The sequence below is a fragment of the Vipera berus genome (assembly GCF_964194415.1).
Source record: "Vipera berus genome assembly, chromosome: 4".
In the NCBI taxonomy this organism is placed as follows: Eukaryota; Metazoa; Chordata; class Lepidosauria; order Squamata; family Viperidae; genus Vipera; species Vipera berus.
The window spans coordinates 35199700-35223405 of record NC_138206.1 but is presented as its reverse complement, the minus strand read 5'-3'; the positions used below and the strand labels follow the sequence as shown (position 1 = coordinate 35223405).

At 35.6% G+C, this 23706-nt stretch overlaps 1 protein-coding gene across 2 annotated transcripts in view; it reads right to left on the bottom strand.

Moving 5' to 3' along the window:
• Window positions 1-523: 523 nt before the first annotated feature.
• ALCAM (activated leukocyte cell adhesion molecule) overlaps window positions 524-23706 on the bottom strand; it is a 104885-nt gene continuing 81702 nt past the window's right edge. The window contains exons 7-15 of one of the 2 annotated variants that reach the window (XM_081327511.1): window positions 22382-22509; window positions 21877-22006; window positions 17539-17651; window positions 16267-16402; window positions 15766-15897; window positions 13525-13653; window positions 9649-9687; window positions 7420-7537; window positions 524-640 (exon numbers count right to left, since the gene is read on the bottom strand). In XM_081327511.1, the coding sequence (XP_081183637.1) occupies window positions 553-640; window positions 7420-7537; window positions 9649-9687; window positions 13525-13653; window positions 15766-15897; window positions 16267-16402; window positions 17539-17651; window positions 21877-22006; window positions 22382-22509 (1013 nt within the window). In that variant the 3' untranslated portion in view covers window positions 524-552. The remainder of the gene's footprint in view (window positions 641-7419; window positions 7538-9648; window positions 9688-13524; window positions 13654-15765; window positions 15898-16266; window positions 16403-17538; window positions 17652-21876; window positions 22007-22381; window positions 22510-23706) is intronic. The other variant, XM_081327512.1, reaches the window with a different exon arrangement.

Genomic DNA, 23706 nt, shown 5'->3' with positions numbered 1-23706 from the left:
ATCAACCGCTTGCGTGGAGTTCCTGGTCCATTCAGTGAGTATAAATCAAAAGTACTTTTATTGTGACAGCTACAGTAACAAAACCTTGCTAGCCTCTCTTACTTTATTCCCTCTCTTACTTTATTTTCATGTGAAATAGAGACAGGCTTGTCTGAGACATTTTCTCAAATTAGTTTCTTGGCCTGGCTGACACCCTGCTTAACCAACTGTTGCCATGATAGTAACTTTTCCTGCTTTTCTTCAAGGCTTCTCCCTATGCTCTCTACGAGATTGTCCAAGACAGCACTGGTTCAGTTGGCTATAAACTGCAACTTATAGCACATTTTAGAGCATATTTTTTATCCTAAACATTGAAAATACCAGCAAACTATTGCTGCTGAAGGCGCTTTAAATTTTAAATGGCTAAACTTGCATTTCTCTTGATATGAATACATATAAGAAATTCCTTATTCCCTAATTTAACTATTGCAAGGATTAAATTAAATTTAGAGGAGATAATATATTATAAAATTGTTAAACATACCTGGAATGGCAACCAAATAATTTGGTATTTCAAGCTTCCAATTTATGATTGTTTTCTTCTAACTTTTTATTTTCCTCTATATTTCCAAGATCTTTATCTACATGTTTTGAAGCTGATCTGAAATAGAAATAAAAATATTAATGTCTCATCTTGTTATTATTTTATCAAGTTACTGGATAGATGCACATCATTTTGTCTTATGCAACGTAAGATTCCTCTACTACCAACACAGGAATCTGATTTTATTGGCATATGAAAGGCTATAAAATAGTGAATCCTGGAATAATGTATACACAGTAACAATATTCAAATTCCATTTTGCTGTCATTTATAAACATATACATTAACTCTTTTAGCTGGAGGAACTATTAGCAGGATTTGTGTTTCCTTCAAATAATATGCATATTGACACTGAAATACTAAACACACATTTTTATCATTAAAATACTGCATTTATATGGATTGAGATAATACCTGCTTTGCTGAAATCTAAACTGAAGGAAAATTAAAATGATATATCTTTCTAACTGGGTCCTCCTTCTCTGTGAAAAACTGATTTGGCAGGATTTCAATTAATTATGAACAAGTTCTAGAAAATAAAAATAAAACTGTTGCTTATTTCACTCCTAGTGGTTTATAATTTTGATACTGGTTTTTCTCTCAAACATGTTTGATCTCATCCTAATACTTATATTTTCTTTTCTAAAACTACACTTAGGATAAAAATGCAAATTTATTTACTGGGTAGAATTTACTCATGCTATTTTTAGAAAATATATTTTGTAATGTTACACATGCTGTTTTTGCAACTAGTCACGGGAAGGACTGGCCTAATTTGTACAGGCTTCCAGGTATCTCTTGAACCTAATGTTTATAAATGCATATCCACAGAAAACCCCTAGATATTCAAGAGAGGTAATGTCAGCAGTCCGACTAGAGAACCCAACAAAAGGAATGATCAAGGTAATTAAGTCCCAGCAGGCGCCACTTTACTGAGTACAGCATCTCAGAACTGAAGAACCAAAACCAATTCTGAGATTTCCCGTGCAAAAGCTTGCTTAGTTAAACACTGGATTCCCTCTCCCCTCCCACCAGGTGTTTACATTGTCCAATAGTAATATTTCTTTTTGTTTGTTCTCCATCGAACTCCTGCAGCAGTAATCTTGGCAAGGTGCAGGCTCTCGTGGTCCATGAATGGCTTCTGGGCATTCCATTGCCTCCCCCCACTTCCTTTGGCAAAATGATGAAGCTAACAGGCATTGTAGCAAGTCAATCTTGACAGGTAAAGCAAAAGGGAAGCATGACTAATTTAAACCAAGACATTCATTTTTATTTATAAATTCATGTTTCAGTTGGCTGGGGGTTTGGGTAATTCAATACATTTTAAAGCTTTTATTACATAGAGAAAACTTTCACAATCTACTAAGATGAGAGGCATCTATATCAATGTGATCATTGATCACATATCAATATCAATTTTAAACAGTTTGGCTTCAGATATAAATGGCCAAACCCATATAGGTGCTACAAATGAATTCCCTTTGGGGGTCCTATAGCTATCACCTCTTCTAAAGAAAAGATGAGTGAGCTGATGTCTATGCTCAATATGGATTTTGAGCAAAAGGTATCAAGAAAGTTCAAGTGCAAAGTGCAGAGAAACAAGAGTGCAGAAATCCTGTAAAGGCATATTGTTGGAATAGGTTTCTTGGATTAGAAAACTGCTGCAGATATTTTAGAAAAAGAAATTGAACTCATAAATAATATGAAGGCATATAACAGAAACCATGTTATAATACTAATAAAGTTGGAAGGGAAATTGGAAGTCATCTAGTCCAACCCCTGCTCAGGCAAGAAACGCTATACCATTTCAGACAAATGGCTGTCCAGTCTCTTCTTAAAAATTTCCAGTGTTGAAGCATTCACAACTTCTGGAGGCAGTTTGTTCCACTGATTACTTGTTCTGACTGTCAGGAAATTTCTCCTTAGTTCTAAGTTGCTTCGCTCTTTGATTAGTTTCCATCCATGGCTTCTTGTCCTGCCTTCAGGTGCTTTGGAGAATAGATTGACTCCCTCTTCTTTGTGGTGTCCCCTGAGATATTGGAACACTACTATCATGTCACCCCTCACCCTTCTCTTCATTAAACTAGACATACCCAATTCCAGCAGCCGTTCCTTATATATTTTAGCCTCTAGACCTCTAATCATCTTTGTTGCTCTTCTCTGTACTCTTTCCAGAGTCTCAACATCTTTTTTACATCGTGGTGACCAAAACTGGATGTATTCCAAGTGTGGCCTTACCAAGGCATTATAAAGTGGTATTAACACTTCACGTGATCTTGATTCTATCCCTCTGTTAATGCAGCCTAGCACTGTGTTGGCATTTTTGGCAGCTGCAGCACACTGCTGGATCATATTTAAGTGATTGTCCTCTAGGACTCCAAAATCCCTCTCACAGTTACTACTATTGAGCAAAGTACCACCTATATTATACCTGTGCATTTGGTTTTTCTTGCCTAAATGTAGAACCTTACTTTTTTCCCCATTGAATTTCATCTTGTTAGATAGTTATTTATAGTTATAGCTATAAATAATATGTAACATAAAAAATTAGGTCATAGCTATAGGTAAAAAACTTGGTGTGTTTTGGATACCATACCAGTATTTGGATACACACACACACACACACACACACACACACACACACACACAGTAAGTCTCTAATTAGATCCCAGTTATTTTTGTGAAATACTTTTGTTCTTAGTGGAAAATATAGGACATTCTGATGAATAACTATAAATCTAAAATCACCTTTAACAATGCTACATGTTAAAGTCTTGCCAAAGGTGGTGGTGGGGATTATATTAAAACAGAACAGACCCAAAATACACATAGAGTAATAACTTTCTGGCCTGCTTTCATCACAGACGTGATGTGAATAACTGATCAGAAGTGCCTGAGAAGGATGATTGATAAGAATACCAAAATTAATGAGTGGGTTATGCATTAGAGAAGATTTTAAAAATACAAAGTACTTCCACTTCCTGGGCAGCTGTTTCTATTGAATCTTATTTTGCTAAATATGTTGTCACTGTTTTCATCAAAGCAGCAACAATTATTTTATTATGGTATACAATCATGCTCAAAATAGGTTACTTGTAATAATCTTTTAAGTGATTAGGTTTATTCTAAAATGATAGCAACATTCAGTTCCATCATAATCTCTGTTAATTTCAATATCAGCTTTAAATAAACTGATGATAAGCCAATTGGCCCTCTTTATAAATTAATGTGAACTACTGACAACACATTCATATTATTATTGTAGGTAATAAAACAAGTTCAGCACTAGGTATGGAAATCCAGCAAAGAAATAATAAAGGACAATTTTCAGACTGATTTTTTTTGACTGATTATTTTGATACATTTAAAGAAATAAATTTTAAAAATGAAAAAGGAAATAGACTGCATGGATAGCAATAGAAGTAATAGCTAAATAAAAGCAGTGTATGGACTGGTTATCGTGATATAAAAACATAAAATTAATCCTAGGCCTCTGTATGTAGTAAAAGTGCCAAACCAAATTTTTAAGCAAGACAGAAAGCATTTAAAGCATTTAAAGCCTACGTCCTATCTGATAGTGAGATAATAATAACTTCTATACAATGTACCATTAAAATATGCTTGATGTCTTAGTATTGCTTTTCTCATCCTTTTTAAGATATCAGCCAATGAAAATGAACGGAAATGAAAATGTGATATGACATGTTTATTTGTGTGTGTGTGTGTGTGTGTTGTACACTATTACAGTATTAGAACAAATGCAATATGATATGTTTTAAATTATAGTGTTAGTTAATTGTTAATTAAATTTCAAAGGTATTTCAAACTCTCTTTACGTAAAAGAAATACATATAGTCAGGGCTTTTTTTCTCATAGAACGCTCAGAACGGAGTTCCGGCACCTTTTTTGAATGGAACCTTGTAGGGTAGGCAAGACAGGTTGTATGACACGTGTGAGTTCCGGCACCTGTTTCTTTTACAAAAAAAGGACTGCATATAGTTAGTTTTGCCTGAATAGGTGGTAACTCTGAAGAATACCTAAATTTCTAGAACTGCAGCTGTTATATAACTTTTTTTAGCTGGTCTACTTGACTGCTACTGATAGAATAGCAGAAGAAATTAGGAAGGCATTTTAAGAACGGAAAAGGCCACAACACAAGGCTACTTATTTAGTTTAGTTTTGGAAAGCAACTTCATTCACTGTAATTAAACTAATTCAGTCCTTGTTCAAGCAGTTTCCAGAAATAGAATTGAACCCAGAAATGAACAGCTGGTCTTCTCTATAAAGTTGTGCTGTGATTTTGGCCATGGGAATAGCATGTAATCACATAGCACAGGGCTTTCTACACAGCAGACAACTTTCATGTATGCATGAAGGGTTATTAAAAGACCTGAAACTTTGCATTATGAGATTTATATCAGCAGCCTTTTTATGGCTGTTGGTTCCCCAATCTAGTTCTAAGAATCACTATCAGCGGATAGAAATAAAGTCAAAAGCTATCAAGAATATGATTTTCCTGCCTTCTCACTTGACATACAGTGAGTAAGCATGTCAACTCCCACATTTAAAGGAGTCCCAGTTTACTTCAACTCATAAGGAATAACTGTGGAAAGTAACTTCCAGGCTAATGGGTTCTGCAAAGCAAAAGCAAAAACAAACCCCATTCCACTCAACTTTTCCGAGGAAAACTTGATAGGACATGTCCAAAGCCAAGAGATGTCCAAAGCCAAAGGCATAATAAAGTATACAAAAGAGTAACTTTTATTTTGTTTTCTTACTAATAAACGAATCAAGTCTTGTTTATTTCAAGCATACTACCATGTCCCTGAATAGCAAGCAGTTATGCTATTTTAAACATTAATTGAATACTAATTTGCAGTAAATAACACTACTTTTTAAATATCAACATTAAACTGACAAAAAGCTTACTTTACAAATAAGCAAACAGATGGACTATATTTTGAATTTTTAAAGAATCGTGATACAACAGATAGTTAAGAAATCATGCTAATATGTAACGTCAAACCTCAGTTGTATAAAACACTATTTTATATATAAATTAATTTTTGCAAACAAAGGAAAATGCATAAACTACACCAAAGGTCTTTTTTTCATACCTTGAACATTTTAGCATTTCATAAAAGGATGATTTTGTGAGCTACACATAGAACTTCATGTCCTCTGAGCCTCAGTTAAAATGAATTAAGGAATCCACCAACAACACACATTGCAGTTAACTTCAGGCCATGGGGAATATTTACTGATAACTATTACTCTGACAATATGATGCCTTGTTTTGTCTTATTAAAGGTCCAAATGAACTAATTACAGTTACAGCATGTCCACTGCAATTACCTAGGGAGAGACTGTAATTAACATGAGTGAAAAGTAATACCTATGGTGATTATTTCTATCTAACAAGTGCTTCTTAAGACAACACAGTATTTGCTTATTTTTAAACAATTTTGTGGTTAGTTACAACATTCAAACTTATGAATCCTATTAGCTAACCATCTAATAAGTGGCTAGGGAAAGGACTAGTCCCATAATAATATTCTTCTATTTTTAGGTGACAAGTAGATAAGTCCTTGCAATAGTCCCATTCTCAATACACTGAATTGAGCCTACTTTTTTTTCTTTTGTACTCTCATCATAAACGAGGTGGATTAAAAATTACAAAGAGGCAATTTGTTTATAGATTAAGTGAAACGCAGTTTTGGAAAAAAAATGCTGCAGTTTTTGAACTATTTACATAAAGTTGTATGTGCTTACGTGAAGGGCTTTCCTGCTAAATGATCAGGGTCTAATTTCTAGCATTCTGATATTTTTCTGTGGCTAGCTGATATTTTAACTGTGGCTAGCCTCTTCAGAGGCAAAATGATCTGCTCCATAGCATACAGAAATCCTTAACTTACAACTGGTGGTTTTATGTTTTTTCAAAATTATGATGGCTTTGGAATAAGTATTGTGAAATGTCACTTGACCCCCTGTGGTCATGTGACTGTATTACGGTTGCTTGGCAACTGACTCACATTTACAACTGGTTGTAGAAACCCATGATCATGTGGCCAAAAAAAAAGTCAATTCAAAAGATTGGGTTCACTTACCAACTGTGCTATTATTTAATGACATGATTTGCTTATTGACTGCTATAAAAATGTCAGAAAAAATGGATTCAGTCACATGGGTACCTCAACTAATGATCACAATGAGTGGATATTAGGTTGAGGAGAACTTGTCAGCAGCTCTGATCAGTCGTTGATTGGGCTCTTGTGTTTGTGATTAAGTAATCTAGCTTCTGACTGACATACCTGTCTAAAATGCAGTGGATGTGTTAAATCACTGTTGATAAAAGTGGATTTATGTCATCCATAGATGACTGAATAATTATTGGGATTTACTTAATTGATTTGTAAATTATTTTTACAATCTGTATCTATATCTCTATTTCCATCTATCTTTTGTTGGATTTAAAATCACTGCTTCTTCACATGCCAGTGACAACTTCCAGTGAAATGTCATGATATCAGAGAACTGGCCCATAGCCATTTAGCCTAGAATGCTCATCACCTTTTAATTGACACCAGCTGTGAAAGCCTACACCAATATATCTTTTGTGCTGTCTCGTTATTTATTTCTGCACTTGATACATTCATACATTTTTAAAAACCTGCAAACTGCCATAGAATTACTTCGAATAAAGGACAAGAAAAATATTTTAGACAAATAAACACAAAAACATACTTTGCCTATTTTTAAAAAATGCTAGAAAGCAGATCTGATGAGGTAACATATTTTATTTCCATAAAATATTAAGAATGTTAGTGAAGACTCACTTTGATTTCTTCATGCATAGCCAGTAAGCAACACCTGCAACCATTGCTGCTAGAAGAAGACCAACCACGATTCCCACTATCAATTTTGCCTGATCATTAATATTTTCCCTATTATCATCTAAAACAAAAGAAGAAAGGGATGATGGAGTGCTTTGAAGAAATAAAATATGGAACACACACTATAGATTATAACATCCAAAAAGAATTTTTAAATTTAAAAGCTTATTTAAATGCAGCAACAAAAAATACCATTATGAGAGCATACATATTTTACAGTATAAAATTATCTTGGCTGCAATCCTTAAACCATTTGCCGTATCAAAATTTTGCTGTTGTCCTTTTTTCACAAGGATGGCACAGATTTTACAAATGAGATTTTTGCAGTCTGAGAACTGTCTGAAAAAAATCTACCTTTGAAGCATTAGAAATAGGCAGAGCAATCCTATGCCCAATCAAGTTTTGCTAAATGAGATAAGCAATTTATCTCCAACTGTCAGCATGGAAGGAAGGAATACATTTAGTTTAACTATTTTCCTATTGTTTGAAGCCTGGGGGTGGGGGTGAGGTATGGTTCTTTTTTAGCTTAATCCTTCTTGCTTCACTCCTAGCAGAACTTTACAAGTTTCCTCTAAAGCAATAAAGGCAAACCTCTTAGAGACTGAATGCCCCAAAACTGCCTCCTCCGCCCAACTGCTCTGCCAGCCCCGCCCCCTGCCCCTGCCTGCCCCCTGCCTCCATGGCCCACTGCAGCACCATGGCAGCCACACCCTCCGCCTGCGCCCCGCAGCATCATTTGCATGCAACGGGGTGCAAGGGCAGAGTCTTGTCCCCGCTGCTCGGCTGCCATGTCCTCTGCATGGGCCATGCCTGGAGGCAATGCTCCTTCCGGGGGGGGGGGCTGCTGGTGAGGTGGCCATGGTGGGGAAGTAGGGCTGGGGCAATGGCACACGTGCCCAGAGAGGGCTCTGACTGCCGCCTCTGGCACATGTGCCATAGGTTTGCCACCACTGCTCTAAAGGCTTTTTGAGCTTCAGATTTTTTAGTTCTGGGTGGAAAAGAAAAGGAAAAACAGAATCACACAAACTGCCAAATATTTTCTATTTTACATTAAATCTCAATGCAGATTTAGCATTATTGCTTCTCATAGAGGCTTCTTCTGTGCACACACTTTCATTGAGTATAAATGCTGTTGGATACTGTTTAAAAACTGTTCTTGGTTATCTAGTCAATTTGATCAGTTGCCATAAGTGCACCCATCAAATAGATTATTTTTGACAGTGCCAGAACACTTGAGCCATTATACTGGGTGAGAAACTAATATAAATGGTTTCTGTACTTTTTCCTGCAAAATAAAAAAATGGTTCTTTGTTAAGTCTATATAATAAAGTATACAAAGATAGATAGATAGGTAGATAGACAGACAGACAGAGAGACAGACAGACAGACGACAGATAGATAGATAGATAGATAGATAGATAGATAGATAGATAGATAGATAAGGTACTACAGAATTAGGAGATAAATAACGAAAGTAAATGATTTAAGGATTACAGCCTTCTTTGTTAAATATCATATATTAAATACTGTTAAATATTAAATACAGTGGTACCTCTGTACTCATTGTTAATTGGATCTGGGAGGCACAATAAGTACCAGAAATGAGAACCAAACTATTTTTTCTCATATAGAATAATGTAGGGAGTCACAGGCAGTCAACATCAACACATTCTAGCTTGTATGTTGAGTACCAAACAAATGATAACTACCGGGGACAATATTTTCATGTCAAAATGTGTTGAGCATTAAATTTGATGAGTTTCAAAGGAGTACCAGGGTACCACTGTATTACATACTCATTTTAATTCCATATGAAGAGCAGTGTAAATTTGTCAAAAATAGATTTTTTTCTCAAAAAATGCAACTTTTTCTTACTATCCTTGTGTGCTTAGGTTAGCTTTAGATTTAGCCAAATGTTGACTTTTCTGAAATCAGTTAAGACCTTGGACATTATTACTGTTTCTAATGAAAATTGCATGATGGTGTTTGAGTTAAACTTTTATTTTACATAGTGATGTATTAGTACTATTTTGACTGCATAGCAGTAAAACCTAGCATTTAACATTATTTCTATTTAATTTTCCTTTTTAGAACTCTACCCTTAATCCAGAAAAATAAGTATAACAGTTTTGAATTAATAGTATTAAATGTGGAATATTTTTATGTTCTTACCACTTTTTTCTTCTGGTTCATCAGATTCTGGAATACTTACTGAAACAAAGGAACAACAACAAAATAAAGCTGCTGATATCTAAGTCACCTTCAAAATTTCCACCTTTAAAGATATTTAATAATCTATATTTCAGCTGAGCCCAAAATATTCTTAATGCAGCATCAGCCTCAAAACAAAATGATTAATCTTATTTTTAAGGCAGCAATCTTTATTTTGTATCTATAATGCATCATGTGAAAATGCTTTATTCTAAAAAATGACAAGTTTAATCTTGCAAATGCCTAGTCAGAAGAAGTATTTATGTGTTGTTTTGTCCTGCATTCTGACTTTTTGTCACTTTATTACTGTAGACAGAGAGCTGATTAAACTTTAGCACCATTGAATGAATTTAGAAGTCAACCTTTGATCAACTCTTCTGGAGACCCTTACACAGAATGAGAAGAGCCATCAAACAATTTATAGGAATTGCCCTAGATAGCCTCACTGAAAATCCCATAGTATAGACTACAAAACTTAGAATAATATAATTTATACATTTCAGGAATGTGGTAAATGGTACAAAAGTGTTCTATATATAGAAGTAAATCTTTATAGTATAAGCTTATTCTTTGAATGGTTAATATTTTGTCTAACTACATAATTGTCTATTGTTCACGAACTATGCACTTATTTGTTATGTTGGTCTTCACATGTTCTTCTGGAGACAGCACATTAATCATAATTCAAAATTGGAACATAAGAAACAGATAATTCAACAGCATTAATTCCTGTTATAATTTATTCATATGAGTATGCAGTTGTGTGTTAAAGACAACTATTGATTAGTTAGTATGTTATAATTAGTGACAATGATTATAATTCCTCTTGTCATGACCATATTGAGTTCATATATAATGCACGTTCATCCATTAGTTTCTACAAAGTTTACTTTACATACTTATGGCAAGAAATTGTGCACCATTGGTGATTTCTGAAGGAAAAGGACTGGTTAAAAAGAATGACTCAAAGTGTATTGATAATATGAAATTTTCATCTGAGTGCCACTACAGAACCTATTTTAGAACCGCTGCTAAATTGCATATTCAGTAATAACTGATTTTCCATTAGTACTATGCTGACGAGAAGAAAAATGAGAAACTCAAAAAGACTACATGCACTGAATAAGTGTGTTGACTATCATTAATGTCTCTCAACTTCGACAGCACCCTAAATTATATTTAAAAAATGAAAACAGAAGTTTCTCAATGTATTCTATTATAACCATTAATTATGGAGACATAATTTAGTCCAGGTCTGAGGTAGCATTGTTTAATTTAAAATTGGTAACCTGTTTGTTTGTTTATTTATTTATTTATTTATTTATTTATTTATTTATTTATTTATTTATTTATTTATTTTATTTGTATACCGCCCTTCTCCCGAAGGACTCAGGGCGGTGAACAGGGCAATACATATTAAAAAACAAGATACAAAAATTAAAAACGATTAAACAAATGCCCATAAGTTAAAACACATTAATATAGATTAAAACAGATTAATAAAACCCAACCCCATCCCATCAGGCCAGGCCAGCTTGTTCAAAAAGGTAGGTTTTGAGATCGTGCCGGAAGGAGCAGAGGTCAGGCGCCATCCGGAGCTCGACTGGAAGATGGTTCCATAAATCCGGCGCGCCCACAGAGAACACCCTCCCCCTGGGGGCCACCAGTCGACATTCTTTGACCGGTGGCACCCTGAGGAGGCCCTCTCTGTGGGAGCGTACTGGGCGGAGGGAAGTTGACGCCGGCCGCAGGTGCTCCCCAAGGTATTCCGGACCCATGCCATGTAGGGCTTTGTAGGTCATTACCAACACCTTGAATCTCACCCGGAAGACAACTGGAAGCCAATGCAGCTCGCGGAGCAGAGGTGTAACATGGGAGTGTCGGGAAACTCCCAACACAACTCTCGCGGCTGCATTCTGTACCAGTTGGAGCCTCCGAGTGGTCTTCAAGGGTAGCCCCATGTAGAGAGCGCTGCAGTAGTCCAGACGAGAGGTCACAAGGGCGTGAGTGACCGTACGTAAGGCATCCCGGTCTAGATAGGGCCGCAACTGGCGCACCAGGCGAACCTGGGCGAAGGCCCCCCTAGTCACAGCTACTATATGGTCTTCTAGAGAAAGCTGTGAATCTAGGAGGACTCCCAAGTTGCGAGCCCTATCTACGCTGGGTAATAACTCACCCCCCATAGAGAGAGATGGGATATCCTGAATATCCCGAGATGCCGGTACGCACAGCCACTCGGTCTTGTCAGGGTTGAGTTGAAGCCTGTTCCTCCCCATCCAGACCCGAACCGTCTCCAGGCAGCGGGACATCACGTCGAGGGCATCACTGGGGTGGTTTGGGGTCGAAATGAAAAGCTGGGTATCATCAGCATACTGATGATACCCAACTCCAAAACCACGAATGATCTCACCCAGCGGTTTCATATAGATGTTGAACAGGAGAGGCGAGAGGACCAACCCCTGAGGGACTCCACAAGTGAGAGTCCTCGAGGTCGACCTCTGCCCCTCTGCCAACACCGACTGCAAGCATCCCAGGAGATAGGAGGAGAACCACTGAAGGACCGTGCCTCCCACTCCCAATCCCCTGAGACGCCGCAGCAAGATACCATGGTTGATGGTATCGAAAGCCGCTGAGAGGTCTAATAGGACTAGGACAGAGGAATATCCCCTGTCCCGAGCCCTCCAGAGATCATTCACCAGAGCGACCAATGCCGTCTCCGTGCTGTACCCGGGCCTGAAGCCCAATTGGTACGGGTCTAGATAATCCACTTCATCCAGAACCAGAGGGAGCTGATGCGCCACCACACTCTCAACAACCTTCGCAAGAAAGCGAAGGTTGGAGACCGGATGAAAGTTATTTAACACAGCTGGGTCCAGGGCAGGCTTCTTGAGGAGAGGTCTCACCACCACCTCCTTCAGGGTGGCGAGAAAACTACCCTCACTCAAAGAGGCAGATATAACTGCCTGGAACCAGCCTCGTGTCCCCTCCCGGGCTGCATAAACCAGCCAGGAAGGGCACGGGTCCAATAAACATGTGGTGGAGCTCAGCCTCCCCATAATCCTGTCCACTTCCTCCGGAGTTACAGGATCGAACTCCTCCCAGATCACATTGACAAGATCACCCGTGTCCTGATTGTCTGACTCTGCCCAGTCGGAGTCCAAATCGGTCCGAATCCGAGCGATTTTATCCAACAGATGTTGTCACCTTAATAATAGTCTACCATAGCAGCAAGTCTCAATAAATTCAGTGGACTGTATTTCTTGGTTAATTACACTAGTATATTTATTGAACAACCAAGGGGAAGAATATGTCCATACAGATGGAAGAAAAACTTTGCCCTCTCTTTTACCCTGTTACTATGATGCAAGCAAGGTCTGGATTAAATGGTTCCTCTGCCTTTAGATATCAACCCACCTATAGGATTGCTCTTTTAAAAAGAAAACAGGTAGTTCTCAGATTACAAGAATTTTTTTCAAAAGAATGATAACAAGAATGAAATATATAAAACCAAGAAATGATGAACTCTTATTATGGGATCAGATAGTATGAAGACTAATCAGCTAGCAGTGTGTAAGTACAATCAAATTCATTTGCTTTTCTGCAGATAACAAATATCAAAAATTACCACAAATCTAAGAAATAAAATGCTAATATACATGTCTTTTGTTAATGGGAGGACAATGAAGTAACTCATAAACAAAATTCTAACATGGAGCCACCTACATGTGAGCAAGAATACTAAGAATTGTTATGTAAGGGTAAATGAATAATGAAATAAAATCACCTTTGGACTTTTCTTCATATTTCTTCATTAATATATTAAAAATTAATACTTACTAGCAGATACATTCAAAGATGTGACAGCTCTTTCTAGTAGATTTTCAGCAATGCAGGTTAATGTAATATTTTCTTCAGGAGCAATTTTGATTTTACTAATAAATTTTCCATTGATATATTTAGTCTCTTCTGTCTGGAAATAAGTTTTCAAAACAGTTATTTCAAAGTAGGAAGAATCTGTAGGGGCAGGTTTGTATGTGTGCAGGCCTATTCACTCTCTTTGGCTAACTATATTGATGACATACATGCATGAACCTGTGTACATACCATAGTAATCTGATTTAAGTCTTATCCTGTAAATTTATTTTCTTCTGTTTGTTTGTTTATTTATTTATTTTGCCATTTATTTATTTTGCCACCTGTCTTTATAAGGCAACTCTGATAATAAGTAAATGCATCACTCATATCTACTGCTGTAGTCTCCAGATCAATTTTCTATGCTACTAAGATGGAATTTTTTTTTGCTTGTTTTTACACCTTTGATTACTGGCAATTACATTGACTGATCCAGGCATTTTTTTCTTAGCAATACTTTGGAAGTGATTTGCCATTGCCTTTTTCCTAGGATGGGAGGGAGTGATTGACCCAAAGTCACTAAGTTGATTTCATGCCAAAGACATGACTAGAACTCAATTCTGTAATTTCTAGCCTGATATCTTAGTCACCAACTCTCTTATTATTGGTTATTTATATATATTAATAAAAACCTTAATTTGCAAATATTATGATCCAGTTAAGTGCATGCTATGCACGTATGTGTGTATATAAAGTAAATTTATCCTATAAGAAAACCAGTACAGTTTTGGAGTTTGATTTTATATTAGTATAACAATATTATATACACTAGGAACTGTTGAAAACCTGTTCCTTACACTTGACTATGAGTATGATTGTACTTTGTTACATTATTTTTATATTATTTGTTTGATTTATTTTTTGTTTTTTTAAATTTTTTATGTATACCACACAAATTATGATGGTTTGCTTTGTAAATTAAAATTTAACTAAATACATAATTAACTATTATTTGAAATTGTACTTGAAACAGAGTACTTACTATACCTTCATTTTCTTTTATACTTTTTATGTGCATTATGGATTATACATTATCAATATACAATTTACTGAATTGTAAATTGCTTCAATAAGTTGTACATTGATAATGTACAGATCATAGTGCATATAAAAAGCCAAAGAATTAATGGACAACAACAACAAAAAAACCTTCATCCCAGTAAACAGCAACCCAATACAGAAACTAGATAACCTGATCAAGAGAATTATTAAAGTCCTAACTAAGAATGGTGAAATCAGAAAAGAAAAACAATGGTGGATAAAAAGCAGTGTACCTGTCGTCCCATACGCCTTTGCCCCCAAACTGCATCATTACCAGGGATCTCAACATACAACATAGCTAAAGAACTTACAAAAAAGCTTGAGCAACTCAGAAAGGAGAGAAAATATTCTATTTTTTATTACTGTCTTCATTCGTGAGAAAATATTCTATCAATTCTCCAATAGTGACTCCAAAAAATCAAAGATTTAATATTAGAATAAGATGAGATTATGATTTCAGTTGATATCACAGCACCTTTTTACAGCCAGAGGCCCAGAACTAGCAAAATAATCCATAGTACTATACAGCACACCCAACCAAACCAAATACATTAAGATCCAAACCTCAATCTCTGCTTCACTACCTACTTGTAGTTTGATGGACAAATATACCAACAAATCAGAGAAACACCCATGAGATCACCATTCTCAGAAAGCAGAGACTCTAATGCAGCCTCTAGAAACTATAGAACTCCCACACATAAAATCAAAAGTATGGATCAGGTATGTAGAACAACTAGATGAAATAATCAACAGCATTTTCAAGGAATAAAATTCAGGAGATAAGAAAATATCAACACACTACCCTTCCTGTACTGTATATCCTCATCAGCAGAGGAAATGCACCAAATTAGAAACAGAAGCCCATTGAAAAACCACTCACATTTACTAAATGTTCCATTACCAAAGTAGTAACCCAACCTGTCACAAGAGCTGCCGTGTAAGAACATTATTTAGATGAGCACAAACTCACTACAGCAATCCAGAATACCAGAAAAAGGCAGCAGACCATCTTTTGTTATTTAGTCTGATAATGAAACAACCAAGTTCAGAAGGCAGTAAGAAGTTCACAGTACTGTATCTGTTACTGTTGAAATAAACATACAAAAATAGTGAGAAAATTACTTGCTTTATTTATGACACCTCCACTGCTAGTCCACTGTACTGCAGGTTTGGGAAATCCTTCTACATGACAGGCTATAGTTTTATAAGATCCATCTGTGCTGGTTCTCTTTGACATTTTGATCTGAGGCTTTCCTTAAAATGCAAAACAATTTTTTAAATTGTTTATTTATTGCTACATTCATATTGCTGAATCACCATGGGATTCAAGACCAATTAAAATACATTAAACAGTACAAATTTGAAACCACTTAATCTTATTCAAGCCCATATTTTTCATGTCCCGTATATGTGTGTGTATGTGTGTATGTACACACATACACAGAGAGAGACATGAAGCTGAACCATAAAAATACTTTTATTTCTTAAAAGCTAGACAAACACTTTTAATTTTATTTCTATTTGTAGTGTTAGATTTAAGTATTTTATAGTTGGTGAGCATTTCATAATTATGTAGCAACATACAAACTAGACACAATATAGAATAGTAAGAATCTACATTACCTTGTACTATCAGTGTCAGAATTTGACTTTTCTTTAAGCCTTCAACTTCTTGTAAAGTTGTTTCACAGATGTAATTTCCTGCATCTTGGTACTGCAAACTTGAAAAAGAAGGACTTGACCGCATTCTGTTATTATCCTATTAAAAAAAAAGCCCATATCCTTTTTTTTTCTTCAAGGAAAAAAAAAATCAAAATTCTTCAACTCAATTAGTTTGAACTAAGCACTTTGGAGAGCACTAGCAAACAATTTTTACTGATTCTCCAATTATACTGTATTTAATACTAAATAAAAAAAATCTACTTACATTATCTGCACTAAACCCCGTTTTTTATGTTTTAAAAAATGGTTACAGTACATCTTGACCCTTATTATTATATTTATCAATAAAAATATTTATATCCACTTCTCAATTTGTCATGGGAACTTTCCACAAGTTATGCAATGCAATCCCCTCTTCTAAATTAAAGCAGACCTTGTAATTTCCTTCCATAAATTTGAAGCCAACGGGCTAACTAGTCTCTGCTTAGAAGTGTCCAGGAAAGAGAAGCCCACCAGCTCTTGTAGTAATTAGTTTTGGCCTGAACAAAATGTCTTAGATTTACTTCAGTGAAGAAGTGCACAATACAGATACAACTTCATTTTTCTCCTCAAAGTGAAGAGGCAATTGCATATATGCTTCAACTTGGCATTTTTTAAATTCTTCCAAATAACTCTTACATGGACTGTGCTTTGGATCCAACACAAATTTTTGAGAGGACTACTCAGCATTCTTCAGAATTTACCAGAAGAGGTTCCTGTGCAAGGGTTATGCTAGCTAAGGAGTAGCTAAGCAAACAGAAACAACACACTTGTTTTGTTTCACTGCTTAAAATGAAAGGACCATATTGCTTCATGAAGCAACTTTATGGGAGATTATCACTCAAATCTTCAGAAAAGTAAAACAGCTGTTTGAGGATTTGACAGTTTTAACTGCTTCTGGGTCAAGCAGTTCTAATAGTTAGAAAGCTTTTTCCAAGTTTAAATTAAACTTTAACAATGCATTAAATGCAGGTAGTATTTTGCCCATGTTTAATAATTTCCTCCTTCTGCATATTAAACATTACAATTTAGGAAACAATTTTGGAAAAGTTCTAATATCTGTACACAATATTTAGAGGGCTGCATTTGGTCTTTGGCCTTAGACTGTGCACCCATTTAGGTTCTGATGAACTTTAAGGATCATCATTCCAGATATAGTAATGTATTAAGAACAGCCAAGTTAAAAATACTTACCTTCAGCCAGAACACAGTAGCATTTTTACTGGAAGAAATTGTGCAAGATACAGGTAATGCTTCTCCAATCTGTTTAATAACTTCTCCACTGGGAGTAAGTGACAAATCCAAATCTATGTTGAAGAAATTCAGGATTGTTATTCATGTTCATAAACATTGCTTACTGTGGTTTAAAAAAGCAAAAAAGAAGAAGGAGAAGAAGGAGAAGGAGAAGAAAAAGAAGAATTGTTTGGTAATTTCAGTTATAGCTGCAACAATTAGACAATTACTTTTCACAAAAGGACTGAAAATAAACTTCTGAAGAAGAAATATTTGCATGTACAGTACTATATGTGTGTATGTACTGCATGCGTGTTTGTAAGAGTGAATAGATAGCATAAAATGGAACACTTCATTTTTTGCTTTAAAAAGATTTTCCGGTAAAGAAAAATATGAAAATGAGAAAATGGTAAGTACTCTATCTGTATATTTTTTTTTCTTTAAAGAAACAGTATTTAGAAGAGAAGAGGCATTTCAATACAACTACTTCTTTCATCAGTCTTGCTTCCATGATACATTCTAGCACCAGCAGTAAACCAGCTTCGGAATTAATCGAAAAAATCCAAAAGTTATAATTCATTCACCAAGCACCTCCAGCACCATCAAATTGACTTTGTTTGTTGTTAAAACATTGTTGTTAAAACATTTAGCACTGACACACTATGTAAATTTTAGTTCACATGGCACATATTTGTTTTTCCTATCTTAGCTTATCTTTTCTGACCACCCAATATTCATTATTGTTGTTGCAAAAAAACTGATAAATTAGCCATCCACAGATAAACAGACATAGACAATATCTACATACTATACAAAAGAGAAATCAACAAGCCAAAATGGGAACAAAAATACCAAACCACTTTCCCATCAGCAACCAGCACTCAGAGGAGCATAGATTAACTCCAACATTAACATGGGGTCAACAATCAAGTAAATAGCCCAATCAAGGAACTGCCAAATAAGCCAAGAGTAAATAAAGCCACCAAAGAACATCTTAGGTCAGGGGTCTTCAAACTTGGCCCTTTAATGACTTGTGGACTTCAACTCCCAGAATTCCTCAGCCAGCAGAGCTGGCTGAGGAATTCTGGGAGTTGAAGTCCACAAGTCATAAAAGGGCCAAGTTTGAAGACCCCTGTCTTAGGCCACTGCCACCAACAATCAGAGGGAAAGCCAGTAGAAAATAAACTGAGAGCAAATCACACTCCATACTAGCACTGATGATACTAGTTTGGGTAATGAAACATCTGCAAGAAAACAATCAAGCTCAGAGAGCACCAAGGACCCCTCATTTCAAAAAAAAATGTTAGTTCCATATGGGTGAACAGATAAAAAGTCTTTGGCTTTGTAAATCATTTGTACCATAACAAAAATGGTGCAAGGTCTGAAAGCAAAACAGGAGAGACTGCAGGAAATCAATAAAGGGAAAGGGGGGGCTTGACTGAAACCTGTAACTATATTAAGGGTGTGAAGGTTCTAGAAGGCAGTATTTTCAGTATAAAACAAAAATCAAGAACATGGGGGCATAACCTCAACTGACAGGATGGAAGTTCAAAAGTAATGTTAGAAAGTATTACTTCCCAGAAAGAGTAGTGGAAGCTTGGAAACAATTCCAGTGAAGAAAATGGGTCAATAATCAGTAATATATGTTTATTTCCAACAAAAAACAAACAAATAATAAAATAAAAAACATGTTTTCTTGAATCCTTATTACATTTTTCACCTTTATCTTATACAAGAAAATGAAATTGTATAATGGCATACTCTTCTGCCCAGTGTGCTAAATGCTAAGTATTTACCATCAATGCTAATACATGACAAGATTTTCCCCATTTTCAGATTTGAAAATAAAGACAAATGCTTTGATACATTCTTCAGTGCTATGTTGATTTCTTACTTTCTATATTTTTTTCAGTGATTTAAAAATTATATACTATAGTTTTTTGAAAATTTTAAAGTTATTTCTAGATTATTAATCATCAATATACTCAAAGTTGCTATATTTAAAAACCACCACATTTTAATTTATTAACACTCAAATCAATTTTCTATCAATTTAGACTCCTCCTGCATTGATACCTATCTACAGACATGGAAGCATAAGTAAAATAAATATATAAAGTGGTTAAACTTATTTATCAGTGTTTTTAAAACTAGAAAGAAGAGTCAGGCTATTGTATGTCAATTCAAAATTTATTGTTAAACTCTTGAAATGTATTTTGACTTGATAGAATTACATGTGAGAATGTGAAGAACTGAGCAGAGGTTTTCTAGGAGCCTCTTCTCTCATATAAAAGCCTTCTGCCACCTACCCCAAAACAAAGATTACTGGGGAAGGGGTGACACCTTGAGGAAGGGGGTAATAGTAAGAGCCTACCCCAAGGCTCTATTCTAACCCAGTATTCTTCAACATCTTCATCAATGATTTGGATGAGGAGATAGATGGGGAACTCATCAAATTTGCAGATGACACCAAGCTGGCAGGAATAACCAACACTCTAGAAGATAGGCTTAAGATACAGAAGGATCTTGACAGACTTGAACATTAGGCACGATCTAATAATATGAAATTCAATGGTGAAAAAAGTAAGGTTCTACATTTAGGCAAGAAAAACCAAATGCAGAGGTACAGTATAGGTGGTACCTCACTCAATAGTAGTAATTGTGAGAGGAATCCTGGAGTCCTAGTGGACAGTCATTTAAATATGAGCCAGCAGTGTGCTGCAGCTGCCAAAAAAAAGGCAACACAGTGGTAGGCTGCATTAACAGAGGGACAGAAGCAAGATCACATGAAGTGTTAATACCACTTTATAATGCCTTGGTAAGGCAACACTTGGAATATTGCATCCAGTTTTGGTCACCATGATGTAAAAAAGACGTTGAAACTAAGTTTGTCTTTTTAGTTACTTTTTAATACATTACACAATTTCATTTACCTTTTATCTTCATCTTCTTAATCATACATAACAGCTTGAGATTTTCACTTATTTTCCTATGATAAATCTACTTCCAAATTAATATCAATTTCATGTAAAACAGAGTTGCAGTTCTGAATTAAGTGGTACCACAATAAGCAGAAATCTATGTCTGTGTCTGTGTGACAGACATATAGATGGGGCCCAGAGACTGCATATAGCCCCTTGATCAAAGTCTCAAAATGCAAAATGATAACTTTTGATAGGACAGAAGAAAATTATTAAAATATGACCAAACAGTCACAACATTAAACATTTCATATATATTGTCCTGTTAGGGTTTTCCTGTTCCACCCATTATTTTTGGAGTGTGACCAAAAGCCATTTGTAAATCCTGGCCAGGAAAACATACAAAACATATGTGGTAAGTATAAAGAAGCAGTTACGAAGATATTTATTTATTTATTGTATTTTAAAACCTCTATTAAGAATGTTCCTAGTTTGATACAAGGATGTACATACTAAAAACGGGTTTTTTCCCCTTCAAAAACACACTATTATTGGTGAGCATACTGACAGATTTATTAACCAATCAACTAAATCCTATGATTAAGCAACTAAAATGTCTATCTGAGAGAAAAACCTACGGGTATATCAGCTCAAGCAGAAATAAATTTCTGCCACATTCTCATTCCACTCTAGATGAAGTGAAGAAGTGAGAGTTTTTGTGTGCTTTATGAAGAATTATTTCCTATAAACCCCAAACCCTCACTACAATTTTTGATAGTGTATTTTATCCTATTATAAAGGAATGCAAGTAGGAGAAATAGGATTATATTCATAAGCAAGGGCACCTAACATGCAGAAACACTAAAATGCAGGAAAATAATAACTGAGGGCACTCCATTTCAATGGACTATCCTAACCATACATCTTGTGTGACATACAAATGTAGTCTCTAATCTTCTAGAATCTCTCTCTCTCTCTCTCTCTCTCTCTTCCTCTCCTTACTTCCCCAATAACAAGAGCACCATATTATAACTGTGGAATAATACGATATTCTCTTTCTTTATGCTTTAAGCAGTCCAAATGTTAAAGATAAGAAAATAAGAAAATATTTATATTCCACATGAAATCTGAATATCAGTTAAAAACAAAATCAGAATATTAGAGGCAAAAAGAGAAAAGCAAAGAGATGAATGGAAAAAAAATCATACCTCTGAACTTTTGAAATAAATCAGATATGATTTTTTTTTTAAAAAAACTTATACTAACTGACAGAAACATCCATGTATAATTTAATCAAGAGACAAAAAGTGGCAAAAGCCTTGGCATATATTACAAAATGATGTACGACTACAAGAAAGAATGAAAGAAAATTACTTACAATGTACTGTAACCGTTGTGGAATCCATCAAACTTTCATCAGTCAGAGAACATCTGTATTTGCCTGTTGCATTTCTTCTTACATCAGTCAACACATGAAAACTGGAACTTCGAATTGGTCCCGGCTCTCCCTTTTAAAAAATGTTAAATAAAAGTTTGCAATACAGTAAAATAAGGTTTTCTGTATAGCTTCTACAGAAGTTTACTTATGTTTTCAGGGGTTGCTTTTTTTACTATTGTTTCTTGCTTCAGTCTTCTTGATAAATTTTATGTAAACTTGATGATATCACATAGTGAAATAGTGTATACTGTTGTAGTGTACACATTTTAAAAATAAAACTGAATAAAATTTAGAAGAAAAAACAAACAAAAATAAATAACCGGGAAGGTAGGAATGGAAAGATGTGAGACTGATTAACAGAATAGTGTGAGAAAGAGATCCTCCTGTCTAAAGCAAATTGCGTCTTTCCCAAATTTAAGAGGTTTTACAGATAAGCAATACTTACCGGGATGAAAAATAAGAACTCCTGAGGTGGAGGATTACCATTTCCTGAACATTTTAGGGTAATATTATCACCTTCCTTAATTGTTTTTGTGTGTGAAAGAATCTCAATCTGAACCTTTTCAGTGGGATCTGTAAAGCAACATAAATTGGTTAATAATCTGACTTTCGCAAATACGTAAGATAGGTAAAATAAACATGTATGAAGCCAGGGCAGTGATGCTCTATGAATCAAGAACTTTATGCCAAATAAAAGTGCTGGGGCTAGCCTGAGGTTGTCTGGACAAAATATCGGGCTGTCTTAGCTGGCAAATTACCAGTGTGGCAATCTTGATTCAGAGCTTCTACTCTTCCTCTCCAAATGGTGCTCTCAAGACTTATGTCACCTTCCCATTTAGTAACTGCATAATCAGCATATAAAAATAGCACTTAGACTTATATACCATTCCATAGTGCTGTAGAGCACTCTCTGAGTCAGCATATTGCCTCCAACAATCTCAGTCCTCATTTTACCAACTTCAGAAGGATGGAAGGCTGAGTCAGTCTAGAGCCAGTCAGGACTGAATTCCTGACTGTGGGCAGAGCTAGCCTGCAATACTGCATTCTAACCACTGGCCATCACTGCTCATATATGTGAAACATCACTGTAAAAAAGGGGTCTCCAAACTTGGTAACTTCAATATTTGTATCTCTGTAGATTCTCAATCATCCAGGTCATGGTTGTCCCAAAGATGCTTTTCAAAAGGCAACTGGACTTTCTTGTTTTTTTGTCTCTTGAAGACGTTTTGCTCCTCATCCAAGAAGCTTCTTCACTTCTTCAACTTCCAGAATTCTTTAGCCAGCATGGTTTGCTGAGGAATTCTGGGGGTTGCAGTTCACAAGTTTTAAAGTTGGCTGCAGTTCAGAATTTTGGAATGAAAGACTTAAATAGACTCCCTCTCTCTCTCTCTCTCTCTCTCTCTCTCTCTCTCTCTCTCTCTCTCTCTCTCTCTCTCTTTCTCTGTGTGTGTGTGTGTGTGTGTGTGTGTGCGCGCGCGTGCGTGTGCACATGCCTTTGAGTAAGTGTTTACTCCTGGCCACTGCTTAGACATGTTCCTGAGTTTTCTTGACAAAATTTTTAGAAGTGGTTTGTCATTGCCTCCTGCCTAGGGAGGATAGAAATGACTAGACCAAGATTACCGAACTTGGCTTCATACCTAAGGCAGGGTTAGTACTCACAGTCTTTCTAATGGGTGTCTTAACCATTAGATTAAAGACACTGAAGCTAAAATTTATTTTATTTTATTTTTATTTTTATTCCATTTATATCCCGCCCTTCTCTGAAGACTC